We start from the raw sequence: 26669 nt of genomic DNA, 5'->3' as shown, positions 1-26669 counted from the left end.
CCGAACTCTATATGTACTATTTTTTGACTCTATATACATACCTGTGATAAAATGTAATTTATAAATTAGGCATATAAGAGATTAATAAAATAAAATAGAACACTTATAACTATTAAAATGGAAGTTTTGTGAATGTGATCTCTTTCAAAATATTTTATTATACTGTACTCTTAGAATGATGTGAGATGATAAAATGTATATGTGATGAGATGAAGTGAGGTGAATGATGTAGGCATTGTGATGTTGCATTAGAGTACTGTTAACCTTCTGTTAACACATCAAAAGAAGATCTTTTGCTTCCAGATGGCCGTTGACTATAGATAACTGAAAACCACAAATAAGAAGGGACTCTTGTACCCATTAAATGATAACTCCCCTTCTCTTCCCTCCCTGTAGCTTCAGGCAACAACTGTTTTGTCTGTGTTTGACTGCTCTAGATACCTCATATAAGTAGAACCATACAGTATTTATCTTCTTGTGACTGGCTTGTTTCCCTTAGTGTAGTGTACTCAGAGCTCATCCATGTTGTAGGATATTACAGGATTTCCTTCCCTAGGAGGGCTTATAATATTCCATTGTATGTGTATACCACATTTTGCTTATCCACTGATCTGTCAATGGACATTTGGACCGTTTCCACATATTAGTTACTCTGAATAATGCTGCTGTGAACATGAGTGTACAAATATCTCTTTGAGACTGCTTTCTGTTATTTTGGGTGTATACCCAGAAATGGAATTCCTATATTATATGGTAATTCTTCAGTTTTTTTGAGGAACACACTGTTTTCCACAGTGGTTTTACCATTTTACATTACCACTAACAGTGCACAAGGGTTCTAATTTCTCCACATCCTTCGCCAGCACTTGTTATTTCCTGTTGTTGTTGTTTTTTAAATATTTATTTATTTTGGTGGTAGGGGTGGGGCAGACAAAGGATGCAAAGCAGGCTTCCCTCTCTCAGCACAGAGCCTGTTGTGGGGCTTAAACTCAAACTGTGAGATCATGACCTGAGCCTAAGTCGGAGGCTTTACCAACTAAGCCGCAAAGGTGTCCCCGCTTCCCCCCGGGTTTTTTTTAATAGTACCCATCCTGTTAGGTGTGAAGTGGTAGTTCATAGTTTTGCTTTGCATTTCTTAATAGTGTTGAACATCTTTTTGTGTGTTTATTGGTCATTTGTATATCTTTTTTTGAGAAATGTCTATTTAAGTCTTTTGCCCATTTTTGAATCAAGCTGCTTTTTTGTTGTTGAATTTTAAGAATTCTCTGTATATTCTGGATATCATCCCTTATCAGATATGTGATTTGCAAAGATTTCTTCCCATTGTGTATGTTGCCTCAATTGGTAGTATCTTTTGATGCACAAATTTTTAACTAAAAATTTTTTTTTAATGTTTATTAATGAGAGAGAGAGAATAAGAGAGAATAAGCTGAGGAGGGACAGAGATAGAGAGAGACACAGAATTTGAAGCAGGTTCCAGGCTCCGAGCTGCCAGCACAGAGCCCATTGTGGGGCTCCAGCCCATGAACCACAAGATCATGACCTGAGCCTAAGTTGGACGCTTAACTGACTGAGCCACCCAGGCACCCCAATTTTTAACTTTTTTACCAAGTCCAATTTGTGTATCTTTTGTAGCCTTTGTCTTTGGTATCATATCCAAGAAATCATTTTCAAATTCAGTGTTGAGAAGCTTTTGTCCTGTTTTCTTCTAAGAATTTTTATTTTAGGTCTTATGTAGGTCTTGTATCCATTAATTTTTGTATATGGTATTAGGTAAATGAGTGGGGAAAACACACACGTGTTTCTTCTTTCTTCTCACACTGTACCACACTTCTGACCTCAGATGTATAGTTTCCACACATCAAGCAATTCTTCTAGATTCAGTTCAGTTCAATTCTGACACTATCTACCTGGAATTAGCATCAGATCCTACAAGTTAATGATTCAGTCCCACAAGACTGCCCCTTAAAGATGCTTATCACAGGTCTCCCAGACTGTCACCTATACTGACCAACTATAATTGGGGTTCCCATGACCTCCTCTTTGGGTTTGATAATTTGTTAGACTGGTACACTGAACTCCAGGAAACACTTTTGTTTACTGGTTTCTTACAAAGGATATAATAAAGGATACAGAAGACTAGCCAGGTGAAGAGATATATAAGGCAAGGTCTGGAAGGGTCCTAGGTTTAGGAGCTTCTGTCCCTGTGGAGTTGGGATGTGTTGCTCTCCTGATGTGTTAATGGGTTCACCAACTCAGAAGCTCTCTGAATATCATTCTGTTGGGGTTTTTATGGAGGCTTCATCATGTAGGCATGATTAATTATTCATTCCATTTCCAACTTTTTTTTTTTTCTTGGAGAATGGAGAGTGGGGTTGAAAATTTCAAGCTTCTGATCATGCCTTGGTCTGTGTGGTGAGCAGCCCCAGTCCAGGAACCCACTGAGATCACCTCATTAAAACAAAAGGTGCTGCTGTCATCCAGGAGATTCCATGGGATTTAGCAACCAGGCTCAAAGACCAAATATTAGAAAAGAAGATGTGCCTAGTGTTCTTATCACTTTGGAATTTACAAAGGTTTTAGGAGCTCTTTGTCAGGAACTAGAGGCAGATATATATACATCTTCATCTTCACAGTTAAGGGTACAGCTTCGTTCTTTTGCGTGTGGACATCCAGTATTCCACCATCATTTGTTGAAAAGACTGTTCTTTCCTCATTGAATGGTCTTGGCACCCTTGTCAAAAATCATTTGACCAAGGGAGCCTGGCTAGCTTAGTGGGTAGAGCATGCAACTTTTGATCTCGGGATTATGAGTTTGAGCTCCACATTGGATGTAGAGATTACTTAAAAATAAAATATTGGAGGGGCGCCTGGGTGGCTCAGTCGGTTGAGTCTCCGACTTCGGCTCAGGTCAGATCTCACGTTCGTGGGTTTGAGCCCCGTGTCAGGCTCTGTGTTGACAGCTAGCTCAGAGCCTGGAGCCTGCTTCCATTTCTGTGTCTCCTTCTCTCTCTGCCCCTCCTCCTCTCATGATCTGTCTCTCTCTGTATCAAAAATAAATAAGACATTAAAAAAATTAAAAAAAAATATTGGAACACCTGGGTGACTCAGTTGGTTGAGCTTTGGCTTGGGTCATAATCTCATGGTTCATGAGATCGAGACCTACATTGGGCTCACTGCTGTTGGTGTAGAGCCCATTTTGGATCCTCTTTCTCTACTCCTTCCCCACTTAAGTCCTCCCTCTCTCTTTCTCCCTTTCACAAAAATAAACACTTATAGTAAATAAATAAATAAAATCATTATTAAAAAATTACTTGGCCACATAAGCAGGGTTTTATTTTTAGGCTCTCTGTATGCCTGTCTCTGTGCCAGTACCACACTGTTTTGATTACTGTAGCTTTTGAGATCAGAGGATGAGAATCCTTTTTTTTTTCAAGACTTTTTTTGGGCTGTTTGGCATCCCTTAAGATTCCATATAAATTTTAGAATTGGTGTTTCTATTTCTGTCACACGCAAAAAAGTCATTGGAATTTTAATGGGTATTGCTTTGAATATGTAGATCACTGGGGCGCCTGGGTGGCTCAGGTCATGATCTCACAGTTTGTGGGTTTGAGCCCCCACATTGGCTTCTGTGCTGACAGCTCGGAGCCTGGAGTCTGTTTTGCATTCTGTGTGTGTCTCTCTCTCTGTCTCTCCCTTGTTTTCACTCTGTTTGTCTCTGTTTCAAAAATTTAAAAAAAAACATTAAAAAAAATGAATATGTAGATCACTTTGGGTGGTATTGCCTTTTTTTTTTTTGGAGAACGAGAAAGTGCACAGGGGGGTGAGCAGAAGGAGAGAGGGAGAGAATCTCAGGAAGGCTACACAACCATTGTGGATCTCAGGTCATTAAGATCATGACCTGAGCCAAAATCAAGAGTTGGAAGCTTAACCTACTCAGCCACCCTGACGCCCCTATATTGACATTTGAACACCGTTGTCTTCCAGTCCATGAACTTACTGTCTGTTCACTATGTAAATCATTTTAAATTTCTTTCACCAGTGTTGTATAGTTTTCATTGTACAAGTCTTTCACCTCTATGGTTAAGTAAATTTCTAACATTTTATTCTTTCTGAGATTATTGTAAATATAATTATTTCTTAATTTCCTTTTTAGATTGTTCATTGTTAGTGTAAAGAAACCCAACTGAAATTTGTGTGTTGGTTTTATGTCCTGCTACTTTGTTGAATTCATTTAATAGTTCAGACAGGGTTTTTTTGTGTGAGTGAGTGTGAGGGAATCTAGGGTTTTCTGCACATAGGAAGTTAGGTCCCAGTAGACTTAAAAGGATATATATATATATATCATACAAAGTATCTTCTCCAGCCACAACTGGGTGAAGTTAGAAAAATAACTGGTAAAACTGGAAAGTTCACAAATTTGTGTAGATGAAACAATACACTCTTAATGAGTAGATCAAAGAAGTAATCACAAGGGGAATTAGAAAATACATAGAGACAAATGAAGCTAAACATACAAGATGCCAAAACTTATGGGCTACATACACCAAGAAGTGCTTTTGGGGAGAAGCTTTAGCTATATACTAAAAAAAAAAACAAGAAAACTCTCAAATCAGCAACCTAACTTTATAACTTAGAGAACTAGAAAAAGAACAAACTAAACCTAGAGCTAGCATAAGAAAGGAAATGATAAAGATTAGAGCCTGGATAAATTAAATAGAGAATAGAAAAACAATAGAGAAAATCAGTGAAATCAAAAGTTCTTTTTTAAAAAATTTTTAATGTTTATTTTTGAGAGAGAGACACACGGCCTGAGTGGGGAAGGGGACAAGAGGGAGGGAGACACAGAATCCAAAGCAGGCTCCAGCCTCTGAGCTGTCAGCACAGAGCCTGCTGCAGGGCTCAAACTCATGGACTACGAGATCATTACCTGAGTTAAGACAGATGCTTAATTGACTGAGCCACCCAGGCACCCCTCAAAAAGTTGGTTCTTTTGAAAAGATTGACAATATTTACAAACCTTTAGCTCAGTGGACTAAGAAAAAAAAGAAGATCCGAGTTACTAAAATTAGAAATGAAAATGGAGTCATTATTACCAATTTTACAGAAATAAAATTTATAAGTATTATAAACAGTCGTGTGCCAAGACATTGGGTAACCTAGATGAGATGGACAAATTCCTAGCAAGATAAGATCCCCTGGGGACTAAATCGCAAAGAAATAGAAAATCTAAACAGATTTACATATAACTAGTAAGGAGATTGAGTCTATTAAAAAAAAAAAAAAAAAACTCCTGACAAAGAAAAGCTTTGGACCTGATGGCTTCACTGGTGAATTCTATCAACCATATAAAGACCAATTCCAATTTTTCTCATACTTTTCCAAAAAATTGAAAAAGAGAACATTTTACGGATTCTGTGAGGCCAGAATTAACTTGATACCAAAGCCAGACAAAGACACAAGACTAGAGACCATTATTCCTTAATAAACATTAATGCAAAAATCTTCAACAAAAATACTAGAAAACTGTATTTAACAGCTTACTTTTTTAAGTTTATTTATTTATTTTGGGAAGAGAGAGAGAATCCCAAGCAGGCTGCTCTGTTAGTGCAGAGCCTGCTGTGTGGCTCCATCCCAGGAATTGTGAAATCATGACCTGAGCCAAATTCAAGAGTCAGATGCTCAACTGACTGAGCCACCCATGTGCCCCTGAATTTAGCAGGATATTAAATATTATACACCATAACTGTGGGATTTATTCCTGGAATGCAACAGTGCTTCCATTTATGAACGTCTATCAGTGTAATATACCACCTTAACAAAATGAAAAAAAAATCCACAAATAATTTCATTTCATGTACAAATGTCTTTTTCTTGACCACATGAAACTGAGTTTTATGACATTTACATTTTTAATGTTTTCTTCATGTTTTCTTATAATAGCTGAATTGAACATTGTATACATAATCTTATTTCCAACCCAGTGAGTTAATCACTTTTTATTTACATTTTACAAATAAGGAAACGGAACCTTAGAAAGATACCTAAAGTTATCAAGCTAGTTAGTGGTAGAATTAGAGTGAAGGGTTATTGAAGGTGCTTGTATCCTGTAACTTTCCAACAAAGGTCAACTGCTTATTCTGCCTACTTTTAATTGCTTGAATTAAGACTATTGTGGATTTCTTTTGGGAAATTTTCATCCAAATGGCATTTTAATGTAGATTCAAATATTTGCACATAAAGCATCATATGTACTGTCATTGTGTCCAGTCAGTTCTTAAATATTTAAGAATCTCCTTAGGTGGGTAGGATTATGTCTTAATTTGGTTTGACATTTGGTTTGACATTCAGTGATGGTCTCTAATCTGATTCCCAAGCCAGTTGTACAGGAAAGCTCTTTGTTGGATATTCATAGTATTCTTCTAAAATAGAACTTTCCCTTTGTGAAGTTGTGAAGTTAAATTTTCTTTTCTTTTTACCTAAAAGCAAGACATTTAAAAGATGTATTGGGAATTTCCTAAAAGGGGATTTTGATCACATTATTTCCAGGCTTATTTGACATCAAACCTTTTGTTCATAGAGCAAAAGTATACCAGTAAATTGTTGACATTATGCGTAAAGGAGAACAATTTTATATGCATCTATGGGCTGATATTTAGCTACCAATAACTATAATTAAGAAAGAAGTGACCAAGGACACCTAGCTGGCTCAGTTGATGTGGAGCATATGACTCTAGATATCAGGGTTGTGGTTTTGAGTTCCGTGTTAGATGTAGAGACTACTTTAAAAAATAAAACCTAAAAATAAAAAAAGTGATCAGGAATATGAAGACCAGATAGTTTTTGCCACAAGGTGCTCTGTAACTTGAGAAAGCTTTTTCACATCACTAGGCCTGTTTTCCTTTTGTGCAAAATGAGCTGAATTATTTTTTCCAGTTTATCTTTAATCCTTAATGTGAAAATTAGAAACATTCCAGACATTCTCAGAGTGCCTGGGTGGTACAGTCATTTGAGTGTCTGACTCTTGATTTTTGGCTCCAGTCATGATCCCAGGGTTGTGGGATTGAGCCCCACACTGAGCTCCATGCTTAGCGTGGAGGCTGCTTAAGATATTCCCTTTCTCCCTCTGCCTCTATCCCCCTCTCTCTAAAATCAGAAACAAAACGAAATAGGTTTTAGGGGCTCCTGGCTCTGTAGGTTGAATGTCCACCTCTTGCTTTTGGCTCCAGTCACAATCTTGTAGTTCATGGGATTGAGCCCCATGTTGGGCTCCACACTGACAGCATGGAGCCTGCTTGGGTTTTCTCTCTCTCTGCCCCTCCCCTGCTTGTGTTCTCTCAATAAGTAAATAAACTTTTTTAAAAAATTCCAGACATTCTCAAAACTTCTATTGAAATTTTCCAAATTGAGGATTTATTGAAAACTTGTTTTTGTTTTTTTAAGTTTATTTTGAGAAAGAGAGCACCAGCAGGGTAGGGGCAGAGAGAGATGAGGAGAGAATCCCAAGCAGGCTCCGTGCTGTCAGCCGAGAACCTAACATGGGTTTTGATCTCACGACGTGTGAGATCATGACCTGACCCAAAATCAGGAGTCAGACACTTCCCCGACTGAGTCGGACACTTTCAGGTGCCCCTGAAAATTTGTTGTATGATATGAATTAATCAAATGAAAATTGGCGGCATTGTGGCGTAAGCAGCCTGAACTTTGGATGTGGTTATTTTAGGTTTCAATCTCAGCTCCATCATTTATTGTTATTCCTAGACAAGGATATTCTTACAGGAGTTACCTGTCCTCTTGAATCCTTGGCTTTCTCAGTGGGGAAAATGAGGGCTTTATTACTTTCAGTGCCTATTACATAGTAGTAGGTGCTAGGAAACGGAAGCTGCTGGTATTTAATTTGGTAGCTTAGTAATTAAATGTGAATAATAAAGATCTGAGTGTAAGAGTTTCAGGTATAGATCAAAGGCTGGGTGGTGATTGCTGGGTGTGAATGGACTTCAAATTCCATTTCTCCTGCCACCACCAGTGAAGGCATATTGCTTACTGCATAAAACGGAGGTATCTGTGTAGTAGGAAGGAGGGAACAAAGATCCCTGGTTTTTGCTGTTTCTCTCTGGGAATAACTGAAAACACGTTAAAATATCAAGGGGGTGCCTGGGTGGCTTAGTCAGTTAAGCATCTGATTCTTGATTTTGGCTCAGGTCATGATCTCATGGTTCATGAGTTGAGCCCCCCATAGGGCTCTGAGCAGACAGTGCAAAGGATTCCCTTTTTCTCTCTTTCTTCCTACCCTACTTGTGCTGTCTCTCTCAAAATAAATAAACTTTAAAAATTAAGAACAAAAATAGGAGCGCCTGGGTGGCTCAGTCAGTTGAGCATCCGACTTCAGCTCAGGTCATGATCTCGTGTTTCAAGGGTTCGAGCCCCACTGTAGGCTCTGTGCTGACAACTCAGAGCCTGGAGCCTGCTTCAGATTTTGTGTGTCCCTACCTCTCTTCTCTGCCCCTCTCCTGCTAGTGCTCTGTCTCTCTTTCTCTCTCTCTAAAAGAAAATAAAACATTAAAAAATTTAAATAAAACATCTATCCCCAACAAGCTAGAGCTAACAATCCTATTGGAATTTAGAGAGCACTTAAATTTCAACTGAGATTTCACATAACCTCCTACAGTGTTTGTTAGTATAAACAGATCAGGTATGGAGAGAAACACTTCTTAGGAAAGCACACTTGGATAATCTTGAGTGTTACCTAATCCCTATCCAGATAGTTGAATGAGCCATCTAGTTAAAACACTGCATCATCTGTTGTTTGTGATACCTTCCTTGAATCATACTTAAAAGTTAGGTCAGGATCACAATAGTTTGGAAGTGAGTTGTCAGGTGGTGTTGACATCCTCTTGTCTTCTTACTTGGGAGAGGAGGAAGTTAGACCAAAGGTGGAATAGGAGAAGGATATAGAAATAGTTCTCGCACTTTCCTCCAATTTCCTCTATACATCTTACTAGTTAGAGATTGATTGGGGTTCAGGGTATTTTTTGCCCTAAAGATATATACTGCCTTCCTCCTACTAATGCTTTAAGTCAGTTATACTGTTGTGGTAATGGCTGTAGCTAAATGTAACATTACCCTAAATCCTTAGGAAAGCAATAAATGGAAGGGGAGTTAGGTTTGGGGTGAGAAGGAAGGAGGGAAAGATCATCTCTTACTAAGAGATATCTCTTAGTAAGGCACACCTGGATGGACCTGTGCAGGAGGGATATGTAATAGCTTTGATTTTAGACACTGGCTCTGGGAGATTAGAGGGAGGAGAAGGTCCTAATGTTAATATTCAGGTACTAAAATTATCTTTATATCCATGGCAGCTGTTTTGTCCAGTGCCATCTCAAGTCACCATACATATTGGTAGATCTTAAAGTAAACCAGAGTTCTGGGAAGCAAGTCAACTAGGAGATAAAGGAAAGCAAGCCAACTAGGAGATAAAGGAAAGCAAGCCAACTAGGAGATAAAGGTTAGCAGATTTAGCTGACCTCTTTTTAATACTTATGGTGTACCTGCCTTGGTGTGGGTTGCTTCCACATAATTCTTTTTTTTTTTTTTACATTAAAAACATTTTTTTAATATTTATTTTTGAGAGAGACAGAGAGAGCACGAACAGGGGAGGGGCAGAGAGGGAGACACAGAATCTGAAGCAGGCTCCACGCTCCGAGCTGTCAGCACAGAGCCCGACACAGGGCTTGAACTCACGAACTGAGAGATCAAGACCTGAGCCAAAGTCAGATGCCCAACCAACTGAGACACCTAGGACTCCCCACACAATTCTTTTCAAAGAGTCTTCTCAACTCATGATGAGTATGGTGGCAATATTATCTCATAGGATTGTTGAGGAAGATGTAGTAAGGATGGCTAGCGTCCTGACACAAAGTAGGAGCAAATGATAATGAGAAGAACAATATTTAAAAACTATAGAGAGATGGGTTGCCTGCCTGGCTCAATTGGAGGAGCATGTGATTCTTGATCTCAGCATTGGGAGTTCAAGCCCATCTTGGGTGTAGAGCTTGCTTGAATATAAAATCTTAAAAAAAAAAAAACTAGAGAGATAAAAGTTGATTATTGGTGTTAGAACAGGATTCATTTATTTATTCGTTCAGTGTCCATTGTTTATTAACTGTTTGCTAAGGCACTGCACTGCATCTTTGGTGTGTAATTCTCTCCTCAAAAGAAAATTCCTTTTTAAAAATTTTAAATTCAGAGTGTCAGTGTGGCTCAGTTGGTTAAGCTGCCAACTTTGGCTCAGTTCATGAGTTCGAGCTCCAGGTCAGGCTCTGTGCTCGTAGCTCAGAGCCTGGAGCCTGCTTTGGATTCTGTGTCCCCCCCCCCCCCCGCCCCTCCCCAGGTTGCACTCTGTGCAAATAAATACACATTTAAACGTTTTTTTTTAATTTTTAATTCTATTATAGTTAAGAATATGGTGTTAAATTAAAAAGAAGTTCCTGGGGCACCTGGGTGGCTCAGTCGGTTAAGTGGCCGGCTTTGGCTCAGGTCATGATCTCACAGTTCGTGGGTTCGAGCCCTGCGTTGGGCTCTGTGCTGACAGCTAGCTCAGAGCCTGGAGCCTGCTTCAGATTCTGTGTCTCCCTTTCTCTCTGACCCTCCCCTGCTCGCGCTGTCTCTCTCTGTCTCTCAAAAATAAATAAAAGACATAAAAAAAAAAAAAAGAAGTTCCTGAGGCACCTGGGTAAAGCATCCAACTTCAGCTCATGTCATGATCTCAAGGTTCATGAGTTTGAGTCCCACAAGGATCTCTCTGCTGTTAGCACAGGGCCCTCTTCAGTCGTCTGTCCCTCTCTCTGCCCCTCCCACGTTCACACGCACATGCTTTATCATAAAAATAAAAAATAAACATTAGAAAAAAGTTCCTTGGAGTGCAAGGTAAAAAAAAGAGGGGCTGCTGCCTGGTTTAGTAAGTGGAGCCTACGATTTTTGATCTCTGGGGTCATGAGTTTGAGCCCCACATTGGGTGTAAAGAATGCCTAAAAAGAAAAAATGAGAAAAAGAAATTTCCTTTTAACAGAGGATTACAGGGGCACCTGGGTGGCGCAATTGGTTGAACATCTGACTCTTGGTCTCAGCTCAAGTCTTGATCTCAGTGTTGTGAACTGAAGTTCCACGTTGAAGGTGAAGCCCACTAAATAAATAAGTTTAAAAATGAAAAGAATTGGGGCCCCTGGGTGTCTTAGTCAGTTAATCAGCTCAGGTCATGATCTCATGGTTCATGGGTTCGAGTCCCACGTTGGGCTCTGTGCTGACAGCTAGCTCAGAGCCTGGAGCCTGTCTTCAGCTTCTGTGTCTCCCTCTCTCTCTGACCCTCCCCAGCTCATGCTGTCTCTCTCTCTCAAAAATAAATAAAACATTAAAAAAATTTTTAATTAAAAGAATTATAACCTGTTGAATTCTAAAAAAAAATAATTTGAGAGGAAGCTGGAAACCAGTGACTAAGGTTATTAAACCCATCATTTCCTTGACTTTTCTGTTTCACCTATCTTCTGTAAGTGTAATAGCCAAACATGGTATTGCTGCAAAAGAATTGGTAGCAAAGCTAATGCAGTGTCTCCAGCCAAAATTGCAATATTCTTTGTTCGAACAATGCCGGCTTTACAGAACTCTCACTTTGTCACTGAAATGAGAATGAATACTGGCCTGAGACATACTTAGCTTTTGACTCACATTGAAACCAGCCCTAAATTGAAATAGTCCTTTTGAAGTACATTTTGGCAATATGTATCAGCAACTTACTCCTTGGCTCATAATTTCGATTGGATCCTAAAAGGAAAAAAATCTAAATACAGAGAAACTTTATAACAGAAATGTTCATCAAAGTGCTATTTTAATAGTGGGAAATCAGAAGCAATTGCAGCATCTGTATGTAAATTGTTTTGGCCAATTGCAATATTATATAACCATTAAAATGGTTATGAAGACTATATATAAGATAAAATAAACAGGATTGCTCAAAATTGTATGTATCTAGGAGAGAGGTGTCTCACAGAGAAGAGAAAATACAGAAAACCCCTGAACTGGTGATTGTAAGCAGTGATGTGGGAGGTGGGGCTGATTAGTGGAAAGGGAGGAAAAGAGGGATTGGTTCTCAAGTCAGGAAAGAAAACACCAGAACAGTCCTACAAAGATGAAAAAGCAAAAGTAAATGGATTCTTCTGAAGATGCTTACAGTTTAGAAAAGAGAAGCAAAGCCCATTAACCAGTTCCATCTATAATTAATATGTTTGAATGGAGGTTGAATCAAAACCTCAGATCCTTTTCTTGGGGTGCAGTGAATTAGAAGGAAATACTACAGTGTAAACCAGTTGTATTGATAGTGATCGGGACCACAGGGACACCTCCCTCTTCCACATCTTTCTCTAGTATTTAGACTTTCTTTACCTCACTTATCCCAGGTTTAGAAAAAAAATAGGAACCTGAGCAAATGTAGCCAACCCTATCCAGGCTATGAGTGCACTATTTTCAGACAGTGGGTGGCAAATGAGTTCACCATGGTTTTTATTTTTTAATTGTTTTTTTTTTTAACATTTATTTATTTTTGAGAGATAGAGTGAGACAGAACATGAGCAAGGAGGGGCAGAGAGAGGAGACACAGAATGTGAAGCAGGCTCCAGGCTCTGAGCAAGCAGTCAGCACAGAGCCTGATGCAGGGCTCGAACCCACAAACCATGAGATTATGACCTGAGCAGAAGTCAGATGCTTAACTGACTGAGACACCCAGGCACCCCAAGTTCACCATGTTTTGCATTTGACCCTTTGGATAGATCACTATCCATCCTGCTGGCTAGCATTGTGATCAGGTGGTCCATTCCCATATGATATATCTAAGCATAGAGTGCATTCGTCTTTGGCAGTCTGTTTCCACTTTTTCTTCTGATCTTTTTTTAAATGCTTTGCTTTACCAGAAGTAAATGATTCTCACAAAGATATACAAAATTATTTCAACAGTTTTCCTCATTCTTAGTAAATAACACTATCATCCCTCTGCTTATGCTTGGGTTTTTCTTAGTATTTCTCTTCCACCCCCATGTATTTACCATTCAATCCTTTTGGCTCTGGCTTTAACAATATACCCCAAATCTGTCCTCTTCTTTCCCTCTTCACTGCTACCATCCTAAACTATCATTCTCTTTCTTACAGACATCTGTGTAGTCTCCTAGCTTGTGTCTTACTCTCTTTCATGCCCTCTGCAATTAATACTTCTCACAGCCAGAATGACACTCCCAGTGAATTTAGAATTAAATCTCTTGGTTGGTGAGTCTCAGCCCTGTACGGTAGAATCACCTGGAAGTTCTTCCGACTCCCCTAGGAAAAAAATTGTGCCTAAGCTACATTTTCAGACAGTCTGATTAAATCGCTTGCAGTACATGTCTAGGCATCTGTAGATTCCTCTCGGGCACTTCGGATACGCAAGCAAGGCTGAGAAACACCGCCCTAGACGAACGGTCTCTCCCCTGCCCACTTCTCAGACCTTATCTGCCGACTTGCTAAGTTCATTCTATCTCAAAAGTACCCCCCACTTTGGTTTTTTAAACATTTTCAAGTAAACTTTCTACTTAGATTTACAGAAAAGTTGCAAAAATAGTACACAGACTTCCCATATATCCTGCACTCAGTGTTCCTTATCAACATTCTTAGATTATTATTACATACCTTTGTTACAACTAATGAACCAATATTGATATATTATTATTAACTAAAGTCCATACTTCAGTCAGATCTTAACTTTTTTTAAAAGTTCATTTATTAAATTTGGGAGAGACAGATACAGCACGAGTGGGGAGGGGGGGAGAGAGAGAGAGAGAGAGAGAGAGGGAGGGAGGAAGGGAGGGAGGGAGAGAGAGGGAGAGGGAGAGAGGGAGGGAGAGAGGGAGGGAGAGCATCCTTAGCAGGCTTCTGCACTGTCAGCACAGGGCCTGTTGCAGAGCTCGAACCCCCGAAACTAAAACTGTGAGATCATGACCTGAGCCAAAACCAAAAGTCTGATGCTTAACTGACTGAGCCACCCATACAGTCACTAATGTTTTTCTGTTCCAGGATCCCATCTAGGATACCACATTACACTTAGTAGCCAAATTCCTTGGGCTCCTCTTGGCTGCCACAGTTTCTTAGACTTTCCTTGGTCTTGATTACCTTGATGGTTTTTAGGAGTACTCGTCAGATATTTTGTACAATGTCCCTCAATTGGGATTTGCCTGATCTTTTTTTCATGATTACGCTAGGGTTATGGATTTTTGGAAGGAAGAACACAAAGTTAAAGTGCTTTTTTTTATTACATCTTATCAAGGATGCATACTGTCAACAGGATTTGTCACCATTGGCATTGACCTTGATCACCTGGTTGAGGTAGTGTTTGTTGGGTTTCCCCACTATAAAGTTAATCTTTTCCCATTCTTTTTCATACCATACTCTTTGGAAAGAAGTCACTGTACACAGCTCACACTTGAGTAGAGAATTACGTTCCACCTCCTGGAAGGCATATATCTACACAATTTGGAGATGTTCTACATAGGATGTTTGTCTACTCTCCCCCGTTTATTTATTCAGTTATGTATTTATATGGACTCATGGATATTTATTTTGCATTCAGGATTATAATCCATTACTACTTTATTTTGTTACTCAAATTGTACCATCCATCTTTGGCCACTGGGAGCTCTTTGAGTTGATTCTTGTATCTCTTGATATATCCCCATCATTGTGGGGTTCTTTTGAGCACTTCCTTACTTTCTGGCACTATGAAATTTTCTGGGGTCATCTTATATGTTTCCTGCCCCAGTCCTAAGATGAGCCGTTTCTCCAAGGAACCTGGTTCCTTTTTTTGGAGAATGGTGTTAGCGACCGATATCTGTGCATTATGGGTGCTTGCTACTGGGATGTGTGTTGTTGCTTCTAGTCCTTCTCAGCTCATGGCACAAGGACATACATGTGTATGTACTAAGCTATCTGCCTCTCTCTGTAACCATTCTATATTAAGCTAAACATGAGTTGATTCAGATGTCTCCCAACTCGAATCCATTACTACATGGATCATTCTAGCCTTCTCCCATTGGCTATCTGTAACTTCCCACCTCAACACTGAGAAAACTGGTCCCCCCACCCCCCCATCTGTTTAGTTAACTTTTCAGTTCCAGGATATGTATATAGACCTAGTGGCTTCAGAACTCATACCCCATGGCAAATAACTTTATTACCTAGGATCAGGACTTATGTGTTGTTTCTTTTGCCTTTAGTCTTACAGACCCCGCTCACTTCCACAGTTAGGTCAGATTCACTCTGTTATAAAGTTTTGTGGGTTTTGACAAATGCATACTGTCATATATTCATTTGTCTCAGAGTTTTTGCATTTGTTGTCCTTCTTAGAATACTCCCGCATACTTTTCCATGGCTGGGCCTTTATCTTTCATCAACTTCCTGCCGAAATGTTTGCTCCTTGTAGAGGCATTCCTTGAACAACTAATCCAAAGGAATCTCCTAGCCTATAATTTTGTTCATTGATTTGCTCTGTGTCTGTGGTTTATTTTGGTCAGTCTGCCTCTGGTAGGATGTAAACTTAATGAGACCAGAGACTATATTTGTATCCTGGATTTCTAGCATACTGGATTGGTAAACATTTGTTGCTAGATGAATAAATACTCCTAGGTGTGTCTAGCATTGCTTAGTCCTAGTGCCTGTTTCCAGTATTCTTCAGTAGTGATTGAAAGCAGGCTTGTTCAGTTGGGCTTCCAGTTGACCCTGATTCACTACTTACAAAAGAGACTTGCTTATAAATTAGATTGTATTTCAGTATTGAAGATGTGCAATTACTCTGATTGTTCTCTTACAATGTTCGTAACTCTTTTTTAAAAAAATTAATAAGTGGGGCACCTGGGTGGCTAATTCCAACTTTGGCTCAAGTCATGATCTCATGGTTTGTGGGTTCGAGCCCTGTTTCAGGCTCTATGTGCTGACAGCTCAGAGCCTGGAGCCTGCTTCAATTTCTGTGTCTCCCTCTCTCTTGCCCCTCCCCCGCTTTTTTTCTGTCTGTCTTGCAAAAGTAAACATTAAAAAAATTTTTTAGAGTTAATAAATGACATATAGTATAATCTCTAGTCCTACATAATTGTGCAGTATCGAGAATACCAGTCTGGCTGTGCATTAGAATCAGCGAGGGGGCTTTAAAAAAAAAAAAAAAGGGATACCCAGGCTCCATCTCTAACTTCGTAATTTTCAGGAAGATTCTGCAAATTTGTCTTTCTAAGAGCCAGCTTAACATTCAGTCAGAGCATTTGGGATTTTAAAGCCCCAGGGTTTTAATAGGCAGTTGAGATCTGGTGAAAATTTCTAGAGGATTTCAGTTTATAGCAACAGTTATCAAAGTTTATACAAAAAGGTCTGTTTAATGTATACTAACTTTTTCCATAACTTTTAAAGTCCTTACTGTGTGTGCTATGTACAGGGGAGCATTATATAAATAATCATGCTTGAAAGTAGAAAATAATAGGTATGGTACATAAGAGAGCTAGAAAACAATTTTGGTATTTAAAGAGAGAGTGGCCTTTACACTCTGAGAAGAAGGTAAAAGTAGAGTCTAATTCTTAAAGAGAATATGTATACAGAAGAGGGGGAACTCTGGGCATCGCATTCTTCTGCAGAAGGTTGTGAGGAAATTGGGAGTTAAGAAGGAGCCTATTACAGGCCAGAAGGCAGTAGCCAAATTGGTAAGAGGCTGGGAATGGTCAGGAACTAAAGTCCAGACTGTCAGAGCTGTCAGAGCCAGTGAATGGTTCTTAATGGAGCTTTTCAATATCAGTTTTGAAATCTGTATAGTATTTTATTTATTCTTAAGTTATTTATTTTTTTTAAAAAGGTTTTTAAGAGAGAGAGCATGTGAGTGGGGGAAAGGGACAGAGTCAGGGGGAGAGAGAGAATCCCGGGTAGGTTCCATGCTCAGCCTGGAGTTCAATGTAGGCAGGGCTCAATCCCATGACCCTGGGATCATGACCTGAGCTGAAATCAAGAGTTGGACCAAGCTCAACCAAGCGAACCACCCAGGTGCCTCATGGTATTTTAAACATAAAAAAAAAAAAAATCAAATTTTTGGTGGGGTTTTTAAAAAAAAAAATGTCAGGGGTGCCTGGGTGGCTCAGTCAGTTATGCATCTGACTTTTTTTTTTTTTTTTGCGTTGATTTATTTTTGAGAGAGACAGAGTACAAGCAGAGGAGGGACAGAGAGAGATGGAGAGAGAATCTGAAGCAGGCCCTAGGCTCTGAGCTGTCAGCACAGAGCCTGATACAGGGCTCAAACTCATGAACCATGAGCTGGAGTCAGACATTTAGCTGACTGAGCCCCAGATGCCCATGTGTCTGACTCAATTTGAGTTCAACCCCCTCATTGGACTCTTTGCTAATAATGCAGAATCTGCTTGGTATTTTCTACCTGTCTCTCTGCCCCTCCCCTGCCTGACCTATTTCTCTCTCTCTCAAAATAAATAAATAAACATTAAAAAAAAATTTTAGGGGCGCCTGGGTGGCTCAGTCAGTTGAGCGTCCGACTTCGGCCTTAGGTCATGATCTCACGGTTCGTGGATTTGAGCCCTGCGTTGGGTTCTGTGCTGACAGCTACCTCAGAGCCTGGAGCCTGTCTTCAGATTCTGTGTCTCCCTCTCTCTCTGACCCTCCCCTGCTTACATTCTTTCTGTCTCTCAAAAATAAATTAAAAAACATTAAAAATTTTTAAATAAAAATAAGTTTTAATGAAAATAAATAATTGCACACCTAACTAATACAGACTTCTAGGTTTTTTGTTTCTTTTTTTTTTAATTTTTTTAACATGTATTTATTATTGAGAGACAGACAGAGACAGAGCATGAGCATGGGAAGGGCAGAGAGAGGGGGGAAGACAGAATCGGAAGCAGGCTCCAGACTGAGCTATTAGCACAGAGCTCAGTGCTGGGCTCCAACTAACAAACGGTAAGATCATGATTTGAGCCGACGTCAGAAGCTTATTGCCCCTTTTATTTTTTTTAAGCTCTGAAAAAGGCAACCAGCCCAAACTAAGTCCCTTGTGGTGCACATGAAGGGAGCCAAAATCTTTTAGAATTAAATCCTAAATAGTTAAAATGTGTCTGATCCATGGTTATAGGATGCAGAATCAAGACAAGAATCTTAGGCTACCGATTCAGAAGTGCATGTTACCACATTTTTGTGAGGTTAAGATCAATATCTTTCTTCTGTTGCTTGCTAGTTAGTAGACATTTCTTAAGGATAGAGATTTTATCATCTCCCTATCTCTTGGGCATAATAAATAACACACAGAATAGACAGTAACAGTAGACATTTGTTACATGAAAGGATGAATGGATGGATTTGGCTTTTGTGTTATATCTCAAAAGAAGTCTAGGATTTAGCTTTGTGGAAATTTGGTTATTAGATGCACATATGAACTGTTAGATTTATTAAGTATTGGGTACTGAAAGGGAAATAGAAAATAATCTAGAAAGTTAGGTGGGGGCCACATTATAGGAATACTTGAATGTCAAGCTAAGGATTTTGGAATTTATTATCCAATCAACTGAAAAGTTTGTAGCAGAGGAGTAATACACATACATGCATGTACACACGTGTACACATACACACAATAAGAATAGTTAGAAGGCGAGAGAAAATAATTATTTTGACAATTCACTTGAAGTGTTGATTAAAGATGCTGGCTGTGGGAATGGAAATGTGGTTACAGATATGTATAGAAAAAGCCCAGAACTTGATTGCTGATGAAGCATGGAGTTCAAGGGAATAGAGTACTCCAAAATGAGGCTGAGGTTCCAGATGTCATCTTTGCCTATATATTTTGGAGGGTGGTGGTGTCATTAACATATGTAGTGGTTTTAAATGATACATTTGAGGTGCTGATGCCACATGTGGGTGGAAATGTTGAATAAGCTATTGGAAATGTTCTGCTAAACTTGAGAAGTGATGGCAGGTCCAGAGATTATTTAGAAGTCATCTGAGCAGAAAGGGTGGCTGAAATCTAAGGATTAAAGACATTGCTGAGGCACCTGGGTGCCTCAGTTGGTTAAGTGTCCAACTTGATTTCAGCTCAGGTCATGAGATCGAGCCCCACATTGGGCTCCCAGGTGAGCATGGCTCTTGTTTAAGATATTCTCTCTCCCTCTCCCCCACTGTCCCTCCCACCTCTCTTCCTCCTTACCCCTACCTCTCTCCCTCCCTCCCTCTCTCCCCCTTTCCCTCCTTCCCTCTTTCCTTCCTTCTGCCCCTCTCACACTCACTCTCTCTCTCTTAAAATAAAATATAAATGAGATTTGCCAATGAGGGAGGTATAGAGAGACAAAAACCAGGGGGCACATCCTTAGGGAAATTCCATTTAAGAGGGGTAGAAAAAGAGGAGCCAGAGAAGAAACAAAGCAAAACCTGAGAATAGTCCAAGAAGAAGAGGGTAGGAAAAATACTTATTATAGGGAAACATGAATAACAGACTTTTTAAAAATAAAATGTTTTGTGCCGCCTGGGTTGCTCAGTCAGTTAAGCATCTGATTCTTGATCTCGGCTCAGGTTGTGATGTCTCAGTTCATGGGATCGAGCCTTGCCTCGGACTCTGTGCTGACAGTGTGGAACCTGCTTGGGATTCTCTTTCTCTCTCCCTTTCTTTCTGCCCCTCCTCTGTGTTCTCTCTCAAAATAATTTTTTTTAATTAAAAAAAAAGTTTATACACAGTTCATATTATAAGGTAGGTTATATGACAGTAGGTACAATGATATAAGTTATTGAAATCCATTACATTTGGGGTGCCTGGGTAACTGAGTCAGTTAAGCATCTGACTTCTGCTCATGTCATGATCTCACAGTTCATTAAGTTCAAGCCCTGCATGGGGCTCTGTGCTGAGAGCTTGGAACCTGGAGCCTGCTTTGGTTTCTGTGTCTCCCTCTCTTTCTGTCCCTCCGCTGCTTGCACTGTGTGTGTGTCTCTCTCTCAAAAATAATAAAAAATAAACGTTTTTTTAGAAAGGGGCATTATGTTTTTTAGGAAAACTGCATTATATTATTATGTATTTTAAACAATTTTTGTTGAACATTAACAACATTCAATATATTTTTCTAGACCTACTCGTTGAAGAAATCTTTATTTTTTTTTTAATGTTTATTTTTGAGAGAGAGACAGAGAATGAATGAGCCGAGGAGAGGCAGAGAGACGAGACAGAATCATAAGCAGACTCCAGACTCTGAGCTGTCAGCAGAGAGCCCAGCATGGGGCTTGAATCCATGAACCATGTGATCATGACCTGAGCCTAAGTTGGATGCTTAACCAACTGAGCCACCCAGGCACCCCGAAATCTTTAATTTTTTAAACTTCAGTTTGAGAGGAGAAATTGATTTTAATCAATCAGTAGTCATCTTAACTGAAAGCCTTAAAGTTTTAAAGGGTAAGAAACTGTCATGTTTTTGTACTGTGGCAGTAATACATGCTGTAACTGACTGGATAAATTCTGAACAGCAAAGTTTTTACCATACTCGAACATTTACCTTCAGTGTAGTTCCTCAAAGCCTTCATAAATATTAGGGGTAAAAATGTCTACATATTTGTTGATGATTTTCCCTAAGTAATGTTTTGGTTTTTCCTTCTTTTCAGGATCTGACTGGCATAGAATCTATGGATCAATGTCGCCATACCTTGGAACAGCATAACTGGAACATAGAGGTATAGTATGATTCATTCAGAGCCTACTTTTTCCCCGTAGTTTGATAGTGAACCAAAGAAATGTATTTTTCCACAGCAGAAACCCTTCCTTTTCATAGAAATTTTTTTTCAAATTTACACTCTTTAAGCTTGAAAAATAAATGTGTGGGGAAGGTGAAAATTATGATCAAAGTTTATTATAAAATTTTATAAAAGATGGTGACCAGATCCTTCTGTATAGTATCCCTCCCTCTTATTTTTTTCTCAGTGGCTCTTGAGGGAAAGTTCGTTTTTATATATTTGGTTTGTAACCATAGCAAATAGTTTATTTTTTTGGATTTTCTAGGTAGATGTATCATCTGCAATTCTATGATGTTTTTTTTCCAGTATATAGGTCTTTGTTACTTTTACTTGCTCTTTGAATTGCTAGAATGACATAACAATATCAGTTAATAATGGTAATAGCAAACATCTTGTCCTCACTACAATGCCTCTCTTGAGTGTAATGTTGGTTGTTGTTTGGAGATAGATCACTAGAATTTAAGCTCCATGCAAGCAGAAAAAAAATTTTTTTTTGGTTTTGTTAACTGCTATTTTCCCAGAAGCATCTAAAACTGATCCCAGCACATCATAGATTCTCAATAAATATCCACTATCTTCCAATCTTAGTATATTCATATGATCTCTGTTGAGATTATTGTTTTAATCATAGTATGTTATTTGAATTGGGTGCTAGATTTCTGAAAATGTATTCCTGAGTTATATTGAATTATTCAACAAACTGAGCAATTAAATTCTAAGCTCTGGCATTATACCAGAGAACAAGACTAATATCCTACTCCCATGAAATTCTAGATATCATGAAATTTTAGATAATTCAATTTGTAGTAAATGCTGTGAATAAAATGAGTGTAGGAAATGTAGCAGGATCTGGGAGTTATTTTAAATAGGGTGGTGAAGGGGCACCTGGGTGGCTCAGTTCATTGAGCATCCAACTTCGGCTCAGGTCATGATTCTGCGGTTCATTAGGTCTAGCCCCATATCAGGCTCTCTGCTGTCAGTGCAGAGCCTGCTACAGATCCTCTGTCCTTCTCTGCTCTTACCCTGCTTTCTCTCTCTCTCTCTCTCTCTCTCTCTCTCTCTCTCTCTCTCTCTCAAATTAAACATTAAAATAAATAAGATGGTGAAGAAAGGCATTCCTGAGGAGGTTATATTTGAGCTGACACCCAAATGATGAAAAAGAAAGATGAATGTGAAAATCTTGGCTGGTGAGGGGGGTATGCATTTTAGGCAGAGGAAATGATGTTCTGTATGATAATTTTGGGCTATCTCCTTGTTAGATTGTTATTTTAAGCATGTGGTCGCTTTATTAGATGACTGATTTGATAAAATGAATTGAGAAGGGTACATAGCACAGATTTGAAAGAAAGGGCTTGAAAATTTGTTTGCCCATTCTCTGCTAATTTTTTCACCTTTTCTGCATCATTCACAATTTGTTTGTTACATCTTTCTTTCTTTCTTTTTTTTATTTTAAGTGACTTTTTGAGAGAGTGAGCAGGGAAGGGGCAGAGAGAGGGAGAGAATCACCGTGCTGTCAGCGCGGAGTCCAACCTGGGGCTTGACCCCATGAACCATGAATACATGACCTGAGGCAAAATCAGGAGTTGGATGCTCAACCAGCTGAGCCATTTAAGCTCCCCTTTGCTACCGTTTCTTGATGAGCTTTCTTAGGAGATGGTCTTTTCTTAGAGATTCCCAACTTTTTTAGCAGAGGCTGTACAAAGTAGTATGTGTTCTACTCTCTTTTGTATCTGGTCTATTAGCCTCTCATTGTTTTTATTATGTTTCCTTTTTTAAAAAATGAGACTTGTTGGAGACTGGTTGGCTTATTTTAATGTGTTTGGTTTATAAAAATCTCTTACATTTAGGTTTATAAAAATCTCTTACATTTAAGAAAAATCTATGTTCACCCTTTTGTAGATTCATATTCTTTTTCTTAGCATCTTGATTATTGTAGCTTGGTTAATTCATATGTATTCTTTCTTGGATTTAAGGCTGTGAATTTTCAGAAGAAAATATATTTTTAAAGTTTTGATTTTCTTCTTTGACCCAAGAGTTATTTAGGACCATTTTTGGAGTTTTTAGTAGCTTGTTCTTTTGTTTTTTTGTTTACCTTTTCATGTTAATCTTTCATTTTATTTCATATAGGTGTTTATTTAGGTTCTTATAGCTTAATAATGTTCTATTAACATTATTAAATATGTTTTTAATTAAATATTTTAAACATAGAGAAAAATATAAAGATAAAGGGAACAACCCCCCCTTTTTTTATAATGCAAAACCAATTTATTTACTTGTACAACAATGAAGATTGGGATACTAGATTGAAAGGAAAGCAGTCTTCTGTCAAATAGAAATCACGATTCTTAAGTAGCTGCTTTTGAAACCACTTACAGTGGAAGACTTGCTGTTTAAGCCTCTTTATTTGATGGTTAACCAAGACTTTCAGGTGTGACTTCTGTCTGAGTCAGCCTGTCTAATTCCATCCAGCTCCTGAAAGCCAGACATTTTGCAATACTTGTTTCAAATTTCTTTTAAACAAATATGGATAAAATTAAACCCCATGTAAGTTGCTTACATGTCATCCCTGTCCAAACTCCTACCTCCTTTCTAGTCCTTCTTTCTGAGAAGCAGCCACTGTTAACAACTAGTTGTTTATCAAGGAATGTGGCTTTTTATTGGATAAAGGTTGGTGTCTGTATTCAGTCAAACTATTACATGTATAATTAAATTTACTGTTTCCTTTTCTGTTTACTTAATGAGACTATTTGATAATGATGAACTTGAATGTGGTTTTATAGACTTCTTACTGGCAATATTTTTTTTCCTAATTATAAAAATAGTACGTGTCTGCCCAAAATTTAAAACAATGTTGATAAAGTTGAGAATGAAAGTTCTTGGTAATCACACTTAAGATAATATGTTTGTTGTTTTAATATATGTCCTTTTGGACCTTCTTATATGTGCTGGGAATATGTGTATGTGCTTTTCCAATGTTAAAAACAAATATATCAAAGAAATGCTTATTTTTTGTACATGCTGTGGAAGGGCAGGCCATGGTACAGATAAAAAAACATTAACATCTTTTATGTCTATTTTGGGGGAGATACTTTCTTACTCCTATATAGTTTGACTACTTTATTTGACACAAAGACAAGTGATTGTTAGAGCTATTTTGTAATATCTTTTAATATTTTGTAATATCTCTTAATATCACATGATGCTTTTGCTTTAAATTCTACTTTGATGTATTAATACTGTCACACCTGCTTTTCTTTCTTTTTTAAAAAAATGTTTATTTATTTGGGGGGGGAGGGGCAGAGAGAGAGAGGAAGACAGAGGATCTGAAGCAGTCTGCACTGACAGCAGAGAGCCCTACCTGGGGCTTGAACCCAGAACCCACGATTATGGTCTGAGCCAAAACCAAGAGTTGGAACCTCAACCAACTGAGCGACCCAGGCACCCCACTGCTTTTCTTCATTGATTTTCAGTTACCTGGTAAAATGTCCACCATCCTTCAGTAGGAAACAGCTTATTAAAATATTAAAAGTTTGTTGCAAATTATTGCAGAAATAACCATGCACATGTGTATACCCACACAAAGAATTCCAAAAAAGGTAAAGAAATAAATGCTCTCAAAAAATAAATAAATAAAAGGAAGTAAATGCTCTCCCTTAATTCCACCACTGTTTAGATAGCTGGTGTTAAGTTTAAGTGTTTGGCCTTTCAGACTTAAAAAAATTTTTTTAATGGTTTTATACACTTTAGAGAAAGAGAGCGTGCATGCACAAATTGGGGAAAGGCAGAGAGAGAGAGATCGAGAGACAGGATCTGAAGCAGGCTCTAGGTCCAAGCTATCAGCACAGAACCTGATGTGGGGCTGGAACCCACAAACCGTGTGATCATGACTTAAGCCAAAGCCAGACACTTAACCACCTGAGCCACCCAGGTGCCCCACCTTTCAAACTTTTTATCTGACGACATAGACTGAAGTATAATTTTCTTGTTACACAAGTGCGATCATGCCATCTTTACAGTTTTTTTTCACTTAAATCTCTTTTGGTAACTCCTAATACTCGAAATATATTAAAATAATTCTAGTTTTAAAAAGTTCAAAGCCTAAGATGAAATATGAAAAAAATCCTATTCAGTCACTTTCCTACCACAGTCTCTTAGTCTGAAATCTCAAATGTAGATATTAACAATTTTTTATTTGTTTCCACTTATTTTTATGCCTGCCTAAAACTATATATGTATTTTTTCCCCCTAAATAAACCAGAGGTTCTCAACCTTTTGGTGACCCTCTTTATACTTAAGGATTTTTGGGAACCTGGGTGTCTCAGTTGGTTAGACCTCCAACTTCAGCTCAGGTCATGATTTCACGGTTCATGGGTTTGAGCCCTGCATCCGGCTCTGTGCTGACAGCTCAGATCCTGGAACCTGCTTCAGATTCTGTGTCTTCCACTCTCTCTGCGCCCCCCGTTCATGCTCTGTCTCTCTGTCTCTCAAAAATAAACATAAAAAAAGAAAAAATTATTGGGACTCACGACACTTAGGTGGCTTAGTCAGTCAGGTGTCTTTTGGCCCAGGTCATGATCTCATGGTTACTGAGTGAACCCCACATTGAGCTCTTTGCTGTCAGCACAGAGCCTGTCTTGGATCTGCTGTTCTCCTCCCTCTCTGCCCCACTCCTGCTTGTGGGTGCTTGCTTGCTTTCTCTCTCTCTCTCTCAAAATAAATAAATAAACTTTAAAAAAAGAACTTAATAAAAAAAGAATTATTGGGAACCTCTGTAGAGCTTCTGTTTATATATGGGTTATATCAATTGATACATAAACATATTACAAATTAAAACTGAAAAATTTTTTAGTTCATCTTAAAAATAATAAACTCATTGCATGTTAACATAAAATTTGCAAATCTCTTTAAAGTCTGGCTTAATAGAGAAAAAAATGGATTTTCTCATCTGCTTTTGCCTCTAATCTTTTGTGATACGTAGTTTTATTTTCAAATTTAAAAAAATTTAAGTTTATTTATTAATTTTGAGAGAGTGGGGGAGAAAATTCCAAGCAGGTTCCATGCTGTAGGGGCAGCCTGATGCAGGGCTCAAACTCATGAGCCATCATGATCTGAGCCAAAATCAAGAGCGGGCCACTTAACTGATGGAGCTACCCAAGGCACCTCGTGATGCATAGTTTTAGTTGAAGGATATGAAGAATATCCCGTTTCATGCAAGATATTGTTGGAAATGGGAAGAGTATTTCAGTAGCCTTTCCCGATAACCATGGATGTTCTTTGATAGTGTGAGAAGCTTCTTGGGTTAGTTGTAATATGGAATTTGAAACCCTACCAAGGAACTTTACATTCTCTTTCACATTGAAATTATTCATCTGTCTTGTACTTTTAAGTTTCATATGAATGGTCTTTTTTTTTTTTAAGTTTCTTTTTAGAGAGCTTGTATGCCTGCATACCTGTGCAAGAAGGGGAGGGGCAGAGAGTGAGGGAGCCAGAGAATCCCAAGCAGGGATCTCCAATGTGTGAGGCTTGATGTCACCTGTGGGGCCCGCCAAGTTTTCTGTCTGCCTCAGGCAAGGATTATCACTCCGTTGAGTGAGCCAGTAAAGAAGATTTGCATTTGGAGGCTGGAGATTGCCATTTCCTGGTCAAAAGAACTTTTGGCGATTGTCTTGCTGAGCTAGACGTGAGTGGCCAAGGCACACAAAAGATCAAAACCGTATTCAGTGTTAGTTCTCCATCCCCCAAGATTGCTGAGGCAAAGTCGGGGCGCTTCTTTGATATGCATTCGACTCTGTAGCCTGCCTAGGTCAGCTTGCCTTGTCTTCCCCCCCTGAAGACTATATAAAGAACAGTTCTTTGAATAA

The 26669-nt window shown here is 38.7% G+C and overlaps 1 protein-coding gene across 1 annotated transcript in view; it reads left to right on the top strand.

The window, feature by feature from the left end:
- Positions 1-26669, top strand: part of FAF2 (Fas associated factor family member 2) — a 73715-nt gene that overhangs the window by 20739 nt on the left and 26307 nt on the right. Inside the window, exon 2 of the mRNA XM_029942812.1 lies at positions 20680-20748. Coding sequence (XP_029798672.1) covers positions 20680-20748 — 69 coding nt within the window. The remainder of the gene's footprint in view (positions 1-20679; positions 20749-26669) is intronic.

The sequence above is a fragment of the Suricata suricatta genome, chromosome 6, assembly GCF_006229205.1.
Source record: "Suricata suricatta isolate VVHF042 chromosome 6, meerkat_22Aug2017_6uvM2_HiC, whole genome shotgun sequence".
NCBI lineage: Eukaryota > Metazoa > Chordata > Mammalia > Carnivora > Herpestidae > Suricata > Suricata suricatta.
The sequence above is the reverse complement of the archived record's forward strand: the minus strand, read 5'-3'. Positions and strand labels throughout refer to the sequence as shown.